This window comes from Manis javanica, chromosome 12 (assembly GCF_040802235.1).
Source record: "Manis javanica isolate MJ-LG chromosome 12, MJ_LKY, whole genome shotgun sequence".
NCBI lineage: Eukaryota > Metazoa > Chordata > Mammalia > Pholidota > Manidae > Manis > Manis javanica.
This window is the reverse complement of record NC_133167.1, coordinates 19,304,955-19,319,406: the sequence shown is the minus strand read 5'-3', so window position 1 is coordinate 19,319,406 and position 14,452 is coordinate 19,304,955. Positions and strand designations below refer to the sequence as shown.

Here is a 14,452-nt window from a genome sequence, read left to right as displayed (position 1 = left end):
TCACGTCGCCCCGCCCTCCCGCCGCAGTACCGCCACTGCCGTCCAGCTAAGGACACTCCCACACCGGGTCTGCATCCTCCGCCAGCCTCTGTCAGCCGCCGAGTGCAGGTGAGACTCCTGATTCGTTGTGCTTTTTAATTTTTTCCGATGCCATGGGCGGCAGGGGGCGGGAAGGAAGCAGACAAAAAGCGGGAGTATGCTCTATTTTGAACAATTCATTCTTCAGTCCTATTGCTCTCACGGTTAAATAAAATTAAATCTCCTGGGCATGTGGGAAAAGAGGCTGCCCCTCGGGAGCCTTGCTGAGCCCGCCCGCCTGCCCCGGGCTCTGGCACCAGTTGCTGTGCGCGGCTGACTGATAAGGGAAGGGGCTGGACTAGCTGAGGGGGAAGAAATCCGGCTTCCAGATCCTTTTATCTTCCTGAAGGCACCCTGGGGATGGGAATAACGGGGGAGGAGATACAGTTGCAGTTATCCACAGAACCAAAATAGTAAGTGATTTTAAAAATAAGCCCGAGCCCACCAGCCACCTCATCTCCCTTTCCCTAGCCAGGAATGAAGGAAAGAAGCGCCCTTTACCAGATTTGAGACCTGATCCATTTCAGCCACGCTGCATGAATGGATGAGTCCAAAAGAGGCTCTCCTTGAAGGGTGCATGTTTCCTTTAAGACGCATTTGTAGGTGTGTGCTGGAGATCCTATCCTCTACTTCATTCGCTGTGCAGGCGAATGAGTCCATTGAGGAAGGAGGAAATTTCCCATCCATGTTTTGGTGCCCAGTGATATGATTTATTATTCAGATTTTCCTGTTGTTATTGCTTCCTGCTGTCAACCCACCAGACAGATCACACCTGTGCTGCTACTTCACCTAGGATCTTGGCAGGTCTAGACCATGTGTCAAGTGCTGTCTGTGGTCTTAACAATCCAGGCAGGATGCTATTTCTAAGTCTGTTGTCAGTACTGTATTTTCCCTTGCAAGACATTAAAATAATGGTAAAAGCAAAATTTAAAAAGCATTCTTATCCTGGGCTCACCACCTAGTTATTCACAAAGCAATCTGGAAATGGGTCTTGTTGAGAGTAGAATCAGACATCACTTCCTCCCTGTTCCTCCAATCCCCTTTCCTTTCTCTGAGCCCCTTTAAGAAACACTTGCCCCTCTATCTTTGCTGCTGACAGATTCCAGTCTATACTCCATAAAGAAGAGAAGAAATCTCTTCTGCCTTGCATTTGCCACATAGTGCTTTAATCCCAATGACAAAGTATTTTATTTAAAATAAGAAGAGAAATATTGACTCGGTTCTGAGAGATTTCTTATTCCAGAAAATTCTAGGATTTCTTCCTTGGGAGAAAGGAACATTTAAAATTTCTTTTAAACATAATTTTATCAGAGATTTTGGTTAATGTGGTTTGTGACCTGGTCTGTACCTGTGGATTCATGCTGGTCTGCCAGGGCAGGTCACTGCGGGCCTTGCTGTACCACAGCCTTTGTGTGGCAGCTGAATGGATTGAGACAGGGACTGCCTCATCCTACAGTGAAACGGTGACCGTGATGGCCTTAAGCCAGTTTTGCCTGCTGAGGATGACAGGGAGCCATTCCTCAGCTGCAACACAGTTGCAGAAAGCTCTTTTTCTCAGTCCAGGAAAAGCCTGTGATTAAGAGAGATGTGGAATCTCCTTGAGAGATCTTCTATTAAAATGAAAAGGCTTGTCCTCTTGGCCTCTGCCTCTGACCTCAGTCAGGGTTTGAAAGCCTGCTGACCCTAAAAGGCCTGGAGGCACAGCAGTAGTTCTGCTTCTTGGAGACTCTTTGTTTCCAGATTTCAACTCTCCTGGGGAAGCCATCCCTTCTCAGGGTAACCATGCTACACTGCATCAGCAGCTCCTTTGGCTGAAGCAAATGCTGCCCTGCACTCTACATCACTGCCCCTTTGTCCTGGGGGGAAATGGCCACAGCCGTGGTCCTTCCACACTCCCCTGTCATACCCACTAGCAGTGACACCCATCATCTTCTGGTTGCACTTGCTGCTCACACATCTTCCCACCCCTCCCCCACCCCATCTGCCCGTAACTTCATTTTCTCCCCTCTGCAGAGCAGCTGCTGGCTCACGCTCACAGAGGCCTGTGGGATCCTCAGCGTTCAGACTCCCATACTCAGTGCAGAAGGGATGTCAGTGAGGCATCTAGTCCTGCCCCACACTGAAGAAAGAGCCATCCAGGACTAACTCACATAAATAAGACTCCTAACCAGTTCCCAGTATTCAGCCAATACTTATTGAGTACTTGCCACATGCCAGGTACTGTTCTTAGCAGGGGGGATGCAGTACAGTGGACAAGACAGTTGGATGTTCCTGCCTTTGTAGAGTTTTATTTTAACATGTATGCGTGTCAGCAGTGGGAATGGGGGGGTGGAAGACATGTGCCATGAGAGGTAGGGCAGTAAGCCAACAAAAGACCAGACAGTGAAGATCAGATCATACAGCTCTTACAGTAAGTAAGGGCTTAAGCTCCTTGTAACCAACTACTACCCTTGCAATCAGGAACTTTTTATTTTATTTCCTCTGTAGACAGTGAGATGTCTCCAGATGATGAACCAGCCTCGGTGTGAGAGCCTTTCCCTTTTCAGGACCAGGTAGGTTGAACAATGACCAGAGAAATGCCACTCACATGACCAAGAAGGAATCAGCTGTAGTCTAACTCACAGCCAGCTCACGGCGATGGCAGGAGGCTGGGAGCTGCAAGGTGTTCCATCACTGTTCCCATCACTCGACACCAGTCTGAGCCAGATTCCTTTCTATCTTTATGCTGGTGAAATGCTGCGTAACTAAGCACTAAGAGAATATAGTACAGATGACAAATGCTACAGAAATACAGAGTGGAGAAGGCAAACGAAAGCAATTGGAAACTAACACATGTGATTTATTGATTCGTGCTATGCATCTTACACCGAGCGCTCATTTCATTCTCACCACACTCCTGCAACCACAGATCTGCAGTGGGGGGGAGACGGGTGTGGGCTGGGGTGGTCACACAGTGGGCGCGTGGGCCTGTCTTGAGCCAGGCTTGCAAGAGGTGAGAAGAGTGAAGGAGTTGAAGGAAGCAACATGAGTAGATATGTTGACTAGTCATGACAAATTGCTGCTGAACCCTAGGATGGGGCATGAATACGGAGAGCCTCAAACATGAGGCAGACCCTTTAGATATATTTTAGTCAGAAATGGCAAGAGAGTGATGCCTACTGGACAGAAGAAAAATGATGGATTTTTGTTGTTGTTGTTGTTGTTAATCACCATTTAAAATGTTTGAGGAAGAATTCTGAAATACAAGGCAGAGAAACCAGCTTGGAAGTGGTAGTGAGAAGGCTATTTTCCAGCATATGATGGTAGTAGAATTCAAATGAACAGATTAACAAGGACATGTTATGGGAATGATTGGCAGGACTTGGGGAATGATTAGTATTAGATGCATAGAAATATATGCCTAATGTAGGAAATAGATTCATCAAAGACTACTCTAGAAATACCAATACAGAATCTTGGATAAATGTTGGCAGGCAGCATGGCAGGGTGAATAGAACATGGGTTTTGAAATTAGCAAACCTGGGTGTAAGTCCCAGCCACAACCACTATGTATCCTTGAGTAAATTACTCCTCTAAATGGGGAAAATAATAGTACCTGCTTCTGGTTTTGCTCTGTGGGTTAAGCAATATGACTGCTATTGAGCACTTAGAACAGCATCTGGCAACTGTAAACATCTGGTAGGTTTTAGTGGTTACTATTATTTAGACCAAATGTCCTCATTGCAAAATAGTACTTGCTTCACAAGATGATTGTGCCTAGATCACTGGTGTGATATCTGGCACATTGTACTGGTCCAAAAAATATTTATTTAATGTGTAATTAAATGGGGTGATATATGTATAAGTGACTAACAGAACACAAATTATCAATCAGCCAATGTTATCCTTTAGAAGAAGAGGTATTCCATAGTGTTGTGGAGTTTCCTTCTCCATCTCCTCCTTTCCTTCGCCCCTTCTCCTGTTCTCTTGGTAACACTGCAAGGTTAAGGTTGCTGGAAATAAAGATAAGAGTTTGGTTTGAATATGCTTAGCCAGAAATGATGGGATATTTAGGTGGTAGAAAATATCCACTGGGCTTCTGGAAATATGGGTGATCTATTAATTCCTGACATCTAGAATGGGGCATTCTTGGAATACAATTATCCTACAGATGTAGGCAGGAAGGGTAAGTATGTCAACAGGAAGAAAATAATGTGCTGTTGAGAATAAAGGGTCGTGGATTAAGAATTACATCTCAAAAGCATGGGACTATGGACCAGAGAAGATAGATAAGGGAGTGAAGGAGACAGAAAGAGGATTTGAGAGGTAGCAAGGGAATGAGGATAGAAAGTCACAGGAGGTGAGGGAAGGCTCAAGAAAGACTTGGAAATAGCAGGCTCAAAGGCTCTGGTGTGGACAAGGAAAATAAGAAAGGTGAGATGGTCCCTAGGGCCACACTGATGACTCTCAAGGTTGTATTCCACACAGAAAAAAGTATCTCTGTCACAAAAGGAAAGAGGAATGGGGTCAGGACAGTAAAACACAAACAAATCAGCTGTCCACCGTAGACACTAACATTTGACTTCTTCTAAATCTTGGTGGGAAAATTCCGGGCTTTGGAGTTACGCAAGTAGGCTTAAATCCAGGTTCTCTCACTTCTTTAACGTGGATAATAAGCCTAATGTGTCAAGTGAGGAGACTAAAACCTTCTTAACATGCTTATTGAAACATGCAAATATGGTAACATGTATGAAGAATTTAGCCCACAGCCTGGCCAATAAAGCTTGGTAAATACTAATTTCCTGGTCTTTTCCTCACCTTTCCAAATGGTCTACCTTTATGCATAAGAGGAGGGTGTGTGTGTATGTGTACATTTTGGAAAGGGGTATGGGAGTAGGGAGATAAAGATGGTAAAAGAGGGAGCAGGAGATTGAGAGGAAAAAGTGGCAATGAGTGGCTGTAGACTATTTGATAAAGAAGCTTGGTTGTGAAATGAGAAGTATGGGACATTAGATAGAGTAAGTGACAAGGTAAAGCTGTATTTTTGAGATAGGGAATTGTGGGTTTGTTTGAAGGCAAAACCAGGGGAGGAGAGAACTTGGAGCAAATGGAGGAGGATGAGGAGGCAATAGGATCAAGAGTAGAGACGGAGTGGTCAAGAAGAATATCTGATCCCATATCACTCGCTCTAGGGAAGCTAAATACTATATGAGGACATCCAGTCAGCCCGTGGAAGGGCCCACCTGAAGAGGCACTGAGTCAGCACCATGTGAGTGTGCTATCTTGGAAATAGATCCTTAACCCCATTCAAGCCTTCAGAATACTGCAGCCCTGTCTGATATCTTTAGAGATCTTGAGACAGAGCCACCCAACTAAGGCACTTTTATATTTCTGCCCCAGAGAAACTATTCACAGGAGAGCCACAGGTTTTTAAGAGAATTATACTGACAGAATGCTAAAAGGTTCAGAGATCATACAAAAGGAAAAAGGCCTAGGACCCCAAATTCTACATGTAGGAAGCAAACCAATAAGACTAATCACCACCCAACTGAGACACTCCCAGATTCCTGACACAAAGAACTGTGTGGGATAATGTATGTTTATTGTTTTACACTGTTAAGTTTCGGGTGATTTGTTACACAGCAATAGATAACTAATATACCTTGTTCTGAGATACTTTTGATCTTACTTCAGCCTCACAGCTAACAAAATTGAAAAGTTCCCACAAATTTAGGAAGCCTGCTTGTTTTGTAGCCATGATAACAAGTAGCCACCAGAAATAGTTTTAAATCTCTTTCATCAGGAACTTCCTATGTAAATACACTTTTGAAAGCCAGCCTATCAGTAGCAGCCTCTGGCTTCTGAAAGTCAGCTTATCAGGGGCAAAGTCAGTCACCTGACTGACTTCTAGAAATGAGGGACTGACTCCCAGTAGTTGGTTTCCAAAAGCATCTTCACTGAGGGAAGTTCTTGATCAGCTAACACTTTTATAACCGATTCTGATGGCTACTTTTTACCATAGCTACAAAACAAATCATCTTATCTAAATTGGTAGGAACATTTTCTTTCTCAAAGGGTAATGTTCACATTGTAGGGAGATGAGAGATATCCTCCTTTTGTAACCGCTAATGAATGAATGGGTCTAGCCAATCAGTGGTTATCAATGGCTGCTAATTTCACACACAAGAGTCAGGTAACCATCAGGTGCCTTCTGATGGAAGTACAAACACCTTCTATAATGCTTGCCAAAATGAACAACCAAAAACATCCCATTCCAATCTGAATCCAAGCCTCTATTTAGCTACCAGTTTATAGGAAATACATTATCCATAAGAATGCACTATGGGGATGCAATTAACCAAATGTAGGCTGTGAGAATCTGCAAGATAAATGACCTACTTCCTATAACAAATTGCAAGGAAAAAATTGCAGAGCAAACATACAGACTTGTGCTGTCCAATATAGTAGCCAGTAGCCACATATGGCTATTTAAATTTAAATTGTTTAGAATTCAATAAAAATAAAAATGCATTTCCTTAGTTGCACTAGCCTCATTTCCGGTGTGATGGCAGAAAGGTCTATTGGACAGTGCTCACACAGACAGAGGTGTACAATCTGTTTGCATTGTCTTACCTGTTTGCATTGTCGGTAACTTCTTTGGATCCTAATCCAAAAAGATAGACTTTAAAATGCTAAAGAGGGAAATTTGAACTGACTGGGTATTTGATGACATTAAAGAAATGTTTTAAAAATAGGTGTGGTAATGATATTGTGATTATCTTTTTTAAAAAAGACAGTCCTTATATGTCAGAGGTACATAATAAAAGAGCTACAGATGAAATGAAACGCTGTCTGAGATTTGCTTTTGAATAAATGGACTGTAAATATTTCAATTATTGTTGAAACTGGGTAAAGGTACAGCAAGGGTTCATTGAAACTGTTCTCTTTGCTCTTATATAAGTTTGACACTTTCTATAATAAAAAGGTTCTCTATTTCCATATGTTTCAAACTTTCCATAATAACACATTTGTTTTGTTTTGTTTTGTTTTTTTCCTTAGGAAGCCAGCTGCCTAAGTATGACTAGAGGGATATTTGCTAATCTGCATCTCTTTGACAGCACTCAAAACTTTTCTCTCCTCTTAATGGCTCAATGTACCAAGAACATGGTCCAATCAGTGTCTTCTTTAAAAGAGTTATGTAGACTCTCTTCTCTCCCTACCTCAATTTACCTGAAGAAAAAAAAGAGGAGAGAAAGAGTTAAGAGTGAAAACTGTGTGTTCCCTCCACTGGTCTCCCAGCATGTGATAGGACAAATCTCAGGAATTTTCTGGGATCTTGGACCAACAAGAAGCCAGAGACAGGTGTCCTTTACAGAATACCAGCGTAGATGGGGTTGGTGAAGTTGCACCATCACTGGGTGGCTTACTTAAAGTTACATTAATCCATTTGGGTATAGTTATAGATTATGACTTGACAGCCAGGAGCCTGGAGTACTGGTTCCAGCCTTATAAAAATCATCTACGGTGGGAGTAAGAATGGTTCTTAACTTCCCTTTATAAGCCTTCCTCACCCAACTTCTTTACATTCGGCATCCCCCAGCTAGACTGATGGGTTTTACATAACATAATATGTTTGTGTAAATGATAAAATATTATTGCAACACAAATAAAATTTTATTCACAACAGTCTGTTCCCAGTAAAGTATTTCCACAGCACTCCTAAAATATAGTGTTGTGAAAAGTAGAAAGAGAAGACTTCTGCCAAGGTAAGGCTCATTTCCCACACCCATGTCCATCTCACCCTATGGACTCCCTCTTGATGGCTTTGCCTTCCTATTTTTCAAGTGGAACTCATCATTGGGTCATCTTTGCTAAACACCATCTGGGAAGAAGCTCTGGCATGTGTGGATCGTGAATTTGCTCAGGCAAATCAGACTTCACAAGGAATAATTGGACGTGAGGCCTAGGATGGAAGAGCCAGCACCAGTGGAAGGCCAGGGCCAGCTCCCAAGCCCCCACCAGGGCTCTCTGAGAAAGGCCGTGGCTGCCGCCCTGGCCCTGGATGGAGAATCCACATTGGGTCGCAGGAAAAAGAAGAAGAAGGAGTCCCGCCCAGAGTCTATCATCATCTACCGTTCAGAGAATGAGAAACTGGGTGAGGAGCCTGAGGAACCAGAAGGCAGAGACCCGCGTAAAGAGGAGGAGGGAGATGACTTCCTGGACTACCCTGCAGATGATGGTAAGTCTCTCTGGGGCCACTTGCTTAAAGCCATGGGAAGGAAACCAAGTGAGGATCCTCCAGGAGACAGGCATTTGCTCACTGACCTGTTTTTTCTTGTTGATACATTTCTTCTCACAATGTTGCAGTCTTCATTCAGCAAATGGGGAGTATTTATTGAGCGTTTATTATGTTCTCCTCTAGGTGATATGGAGGAGATCGCTGTCCTTTTGGAATTCCTAGTGTAATGGATAAGACCAATTTATACACAAATATTAGTAATACAAGCACACTATATAATTATTTAATACATGCAAGATAAAGAAATAATAGTTTGCTTTCATAATAAGCAGGAAAATGCAAATTTTAACGAAAATGAGTTATAGTATTCCTTCACATGTAGTAAGGCCAAAATTGAGTAAAATATGGTAACATCAATGTGAGGAAATAGATATACTTTATACCTTTCAGGTGGAAGTGGAATCCACTTTTAATCATTTTGTAGGGAAATTTGTCAATATTTATCAAATCCAAAACACACATATCTGGTATCCTAGAAATTGTCAATATCTATCCCAGATGCCTAAGGAGGCATGTGTAAGAATATCTGTTGCTGCTAATGAAACCATGGGGTGTCCATATGAGGTGTCATTGTGCAGCAGTAGACAGATGGGATGGATGTATTTGCTTATGTGGATCGATCTCTAAGATCTATGCCCACAGTGAGCAAGACAAGCAACAGCCCTGCTCCCAGACAGTGCACCTTTAGTTGAGGGAAGACAGATGGTGAGCAAGTCAGCAAATGCAAGATAATTTCAGGTGCTAGTATGAGTTCCAAAGGCAATAAACCACGGTGACGGGAAGATGAGGAACTGGTGGGAGATGTTGGGGGAGAGATTGTCAGTCATGCAAGGCCTCTCTGAGGACATGATGTTTGAACTGATCCAAATGACACGAAGGAGCCAACCCTGAAATGATTTCAGGCTGATCTTTGAGAGGTGGAGGAATAGCAAGCACAAAGACCCTGTGGTGGGAGCCCCACTGGCTCATTCATGGAGTGGAGTGATTTCTGTGTGGAGTTAGAGAACAGTGAGAGGAGGACAGAGAGGTAGGCAGGGGCCAGATCATGTTGGGCCTTGCAGGTCATAGTAAAGAATCTGGGATTTGTTAGAAATGCAGGAGGAAGTCAGTGGAGGACATTCAAGCAGTGAAGAGGCATTATCTCATTTATATGCCTCGGGCTTCTTACCTGATTCCAAGGGGTAAGAGTGGAAACTGATGAGACTGTTGGGCCACTGCAGCCACAATGGCACAATGTGGAAGTCTGGGCTAGGGTGTCGGTAGGAGAGAGAGCTAGAGGGGAGAGGCTGGGTTCAGAGTGCATCTTGGAGCTTGCTGATGGATCAGAGGTAGGGAGTGATGGAAAGAAAGGAGTCAAAAATGATGCCTGGAGTTTTGAGAGGAGCAACAGAAAGCATAGATGATGGTGTCATTTACTGAAATGAGGGAGACTGAAACCATTAGGTTTTGGGGGAACAGTACAATACTTCCATCTGGGCAATCAGAGTCCTTACCACTTTCCTGGTCCCTGCCCGTTAGATGGCTCCATCCTATCCCTCTTCCAGCCATGGGGCAAGGAGTCAGATAGGGTCTAGGGGACATGTCAACCTAAAGCCTCCCCTGCCTCCATTTCTGGACCACATTTCACATCACTAAGGACTGCAGACTTCCCTTTTCAGTATTTCCAACCTCACTGCCAGGGCTGTTTGTTGGTAGTGGTGTGTGTCCGTGTTTGTACAGTTTGCATATGAGGGCTGGAATGTCCACAGCCATGTGAGGATGCCTCCTCTCAGGGAAATACAGAGACAGGAATGAGAAGGGAAGGGGAGTGAGCTGCCTGCCGTCTGTATAATACACACACAGTACGGTCTCCACACACATTGGTGGATGCTCGTAAACAATATTCTCACAGCACTTGTAAACTAGGAATAAAATGATTATAAAGTGATATCTGTAAACTTCCTCACACCCCTCCATATCACAGAGATTGTGCCAAGATAAATGGATAAAGAACATGAAAAGCAAGTTTAACCTGCTTCACAGTTTTATCAGGGCCCAGACTGTGGGGGAAGAATTCACAGGGGGAGAAATAATACCAGGGGTTCCTTTCCTGAGGGAGACACATTCAGACCATCATTGAGCCACTGCCCCCAGGGCTGTGCCAGATGCTACAAAAATGGATGCTCAGACTCAGGGGACAACACTGTGCTGAAATGTTCACTCTTGTAATCTTGATTTCACCTCCTTTATGCCCTGCAGGTATGTGGAATATGCCTTTGGACAGTTGCTATGTCACATTAACTGGGACCATCACACGGGGGAAAAAAAAGGGTCAGGTGGTGGACATCCACGTCACACTGACAGAGAAGGAGCTGCAAGAATTGACCAAGCCTCCAGAGGCAACAAGGGAAACAACACCGGAAGGCAGGAAGGCCTGCCAAATGGGAGCAGACCGCGGGCCCCATGTGCTCCTCTGGACCCTGGCTTGCCTGCCAGTGGTGTTTATCCTCTCCTTCGTTGTCTCTTTCTACTATGGCACGATCACCTGGTACAACATCTTCCTTGTGTACAATGAGGAGAGAACCTTCTGGCACAAGATCGCATGTTGCCCCTGCCTCATTCTCTTCTATCCGGTGCTCATCATGGCCATGGCCGCTTCCCTGGGCCTCTATGCTGCTGTGGTCCAGCTCTCGTGGTCCTGGGGAGCATGGTGGCAAGCTGCCCGGGACATGGAGAAAGGCTTCTGTGGCTGGCTCTGCAGCAAGCTGGGGCTGGAGGACTGCTCTCCCTACAGTATTGTGGAGCTTCTTGAATCTGACAATATCTCAGGCAATCTCTCCAACAAGGACCCCACCCAGGAAGTAGAAACTTCCACTGTCTAAACTTTAAACAACTTCCTTCCTTCTGTGGTTTCAGGAGCCTGAACATCATCTTCCAACTCCAGTAATTCCTTAAATTATCTCCTCCCCCTCATAGTTCTTTTGGAAAATTCTAATCCACACTGATCTGTCCTACCATTTTAATGGTTCCAGGCAGCCAGGGAACAGAAAAGCAATGCATGCCAAAGCAGTCCATCCCACGGATGAACTCTTCTTCATGTGACGTCCTAAAGTGGCCATTCATCTGGGACAGGGAGTACAGCTGTGTGCTGAAGGTGTGCTGGTGCCGGGCACCCAGGGGAGTGTTTGACTAACTGTGACAGGGAGGATAAGGAGGCTTCAGGGAGACCACCAATAAGTCCACCAATAAGATAACAGATAGGCATGGAGGGCAACATTTCAGAAGCCGGGCTTCTGCAGTGCAGCAGAATGTAAAGATCTGTGTATATCACTTAGATTTTTATTTAGCTGCATATAATTAAAATCCAAAAATATCCGTGGTTTAAACAAGATGGATGTTCTTTCTTATGCAGGAGAAATCTGGAAGCAGATCACCAGGGGCCCTGATGAAGTCACTGAGGTCTCAGGCTTCTTTTATTCCCCTACTGTTAGTAGAATATGGTCCACATTGCCCTGATGTCAGGGCTGACTACATCTCCAGCCATGACGTCCATATTTTTGATAGACTAGAGGAAGGATCAAAAAAGAGTACCTCTTCTTTGTTTAAGGAGACTCCCAGAAGTCCCACTGAACACTTCTTATGTCTCATTGTTCAGACCTTAGCCACAGGAGCCAAAGAGGCTGGGAAGTGTATTCTTTGGGCTGGGCAGCTATACTATAGGCTAAATATTTGGGTTCTGGTGATTTAAGAGAAAAGGAAAGAATGGCTAGTTTTGTAGGAAAGTGAGAATACTGTGAGGAAAGCCTCATAGTAGTTATTTAGATACATTCAAACCCAAACTGCTAATATAGTTTTTATTTACTGATTTGGCCTGAATCTTACACAGAGAATTTGTACATAGATACTAGCTCCATTTACCTTGTATGTGCTATATAGATGTTAGCAACTCATGTGCTTTGCAACGTAATGTCATGTGGTTTCAGGTTTTTTTAGAAAGGGAGAGTGAATAGTTGAATACAATTTTGTAATAGAATGACGTTTTTCCTGGTGGTGAAGGTGGGACTGGGTGGTGATATTTAGTCTAATCTGAGATTAAAAGAGTATGAAGGGAGGGACTGCATCCGTCAAAACCCCCCAACATGGATCAGTAGCCTGAAGCACAGAGAAGACAGAGTTCACTTTCTGTTGTTTGGGAAAAACCTCACTCAGAGCTTTACCCACTCAGACCTTTCCGGAGTTTTAACAGTCTTCACCGTGTTGAGAAGCATGTGTCTTCCTGGCCCACTGTGGAATGTAAACCAGATGAATTCAGATGAATTCTGAACTTTTTTTTTTCTAATTCACTCCTGAGGGTGTCTTTGCAATTTCAACAAAATTGAATCCTTAGAGGTCAAGCAGATTTTAGAGGTTTGAATCCTTAAAAGGATTACAGGTGCCCATTTCTTGTTCATGTCTCAGGAAGAAGCTGTTGAAAGGACTGCATTGAATCAAACCAGACAGGACGGGCATGCTCTCGCACAGAAGGCCAGGGACATTTTGCCCAACATATGGGGAACTCCACCTTCAAGAACTGTTTCTTTCTTATAACAAGTAATATTTGTTTGACAAAAAAACAAAACTCTGCAGTTTTTAAGATAACCTTGGTGCTCTCTGGTACTTTTGCAAAAATATAAACAATTGAAATGAAGACAAAATAAAAATAAAATCTGATTAACATTTGCTCCCTTTGTCTGAGTTTCCAAAATTGTTCTGAATGCTAGTTTGCAGAAAAAGGGTGAATGTGGTAGCTATCCTATATATGTATAATGGCCTGACTATGGGCCCTTATGGCTTGACTCTTCCCATGTACCTTTAATTTATTCGTATGTTCAATACAGACAAAAGCAACTAATGTACTTTGCAATTAAATGTTAGATATAAACAATTAGATATTAGATATAAACAGTCCATTTATGTGGACTGTTTCCACAGATAATGTATTTACCTAAGCCTACATTAGGAAAAGACAACCATATTTGCACGTATATCCTGGGTTAGAGAAACCAATGGCCAAGGCCAAAAATAGTCATGATTAAGACAAGGCTAAGGTGGTCATGTGGAATGGCAGAAGGTTGAATGGACGGTAGGTGAGGCCCAAGGGATACCGAGATGAAGCTGACATGGCCCTCTCCCCAGCTGAGCTCACCACTGAGTAAAAGAAATAGGCCTGTAAATGGAAATCATTTCAAAAGGGTTCCAATACAAGTATGCAAACCCTAGACTAGTGGAAGAAAAACTCAGCCAAACAAATCTAAAGCAATCTCATCTTTGCTCTCAGAAAATACCTAGAGAACCTTAAACTGGGGAGTTAAATGCCATGTTTGAACATTCTGTTAGCTCATAGTTACCTCATCTTCATGGTGAACATCAAGGAGGAGGACTGTTTTCTACTTGCTTTGCAGCCATCACATGCTGACTAGGTAAGCCATGTCTGATTTGGGATGATGGAAGCCACTAGTTGGGCCTATGACTTGGGCACTGGAGGTATGCACTCAGTGGCCAAGATCCATGTGCTGGTGGTTGCAAGCCCTCCCCATCCCCCCGCCTTGTCCGGAGGAAGCTGAGGCTCAGGAGAGACCTGTCTGCATGACGCTGCACTCTCCTGGGGCAGGGGCACTGGGGGCAACGTGCACCTGCTTCTCTTACCGTTCTCATGCAAACTGTCTTGGTCTCTGAGGTACAGGAGGGGGGTGCTTTGGTCTCACCACCATGTCTCACCACTATGTTCTAGGATTCTCTTGGTGGTGTCTTCTTGAATAGATGTTGGTTGTTCTTATGGTGGGGAGAGAAGTCAGAAATAACTTACGTTGCCATCTTGATGACATCACTCTTCTCTTTCTTGTTCTTTAGTATTTATCCTATAAAGGCTTCCTGCTTTCTACCCCATATTGCAGTTCTCCAAATGGAAAGTATCCACTTCATGAAGTGTTAAATAAAATTTTTGCCACCTGATTTGTCTTTTGTAATATTTTTAACAAGCCTTTTACATTTTTAAATGGGATTTTTAAAATAGTACATATCACATAGAACATAGTCATCATTGTTCAGATCTTTCTGGGATATAAATCTTTGACTTAT

The 14,452-nt window shown here is 43.6% G+C and overlaps 1 protein-coding gene across 8 annotated transcripts; it reads left to right on the top strand.

The window, feature by feature from the left end:
* Nucleotides 1–6: 6 nt before the first annotated feature.
* TMEM169 (transmembrane protein 169) lies at nt 7–13,056 on the top strand. 8 transcript variants are annotated; one of them, XM_073218133.1, is made up of 6 exons: nt 7–108; nt 2,566–2,630; nt 5,250–5,326; nt 7,117–7,823; nt 7,903–8,296; nt 10,595–13,056. In XM_073218133.1, exons 5-6 carry the CDS (start codon nt 8,026–8,028, stop codon nt 11,215–11,217), a joined length of 894 nt encoding a protein of 297 aa, XP_073074234.1. In that variant the 5' UTR covers nt 7–108; nt 2,566–2,630; nt 5,250–5,326; nt 7,117–7,823; nt 7,903–8,025; the 3' UTR covers nt 11,218–13,056. The 8 variants fall into 8 exon arrangements, with proteins under 8 accessions (XP_073074234.1, XP_036872488.1, XP_017511975.2 ...); XM_073218131.1 differs by adding an exon at nt 2,092–2,295 and having other exon boundaries at nt 41–108; nt 7,117–8,296; XM_073218132.1 differs by lacking the exon at nt 7–108 and adding exons at nt 450–491; nt 2,092–2,295 and having other exon boundaries at nt 7,117–8,296.
* The last annotated feature ends 1,396 nt before the right edge of the window (nt 13,057–14,452 follow it).

Excerpts from the sequence above, each read along its gene's own strand:
- TMEM169 (XM_017656486.3), top strand. The coding sequence starts at position 8,026 with ATGGAAGAGCCAGCACCAGTGGAAGGCCAGGGCCAGCTCCCAAGCCCC. Across the intron at positions 8,297-10,594 it reads GGACTACCCTGCAGATGATG|GTATGTGGAATATGCCTTTG; the intron begins GTAAGTCTCTCT and ends TATGCCCTGCAG.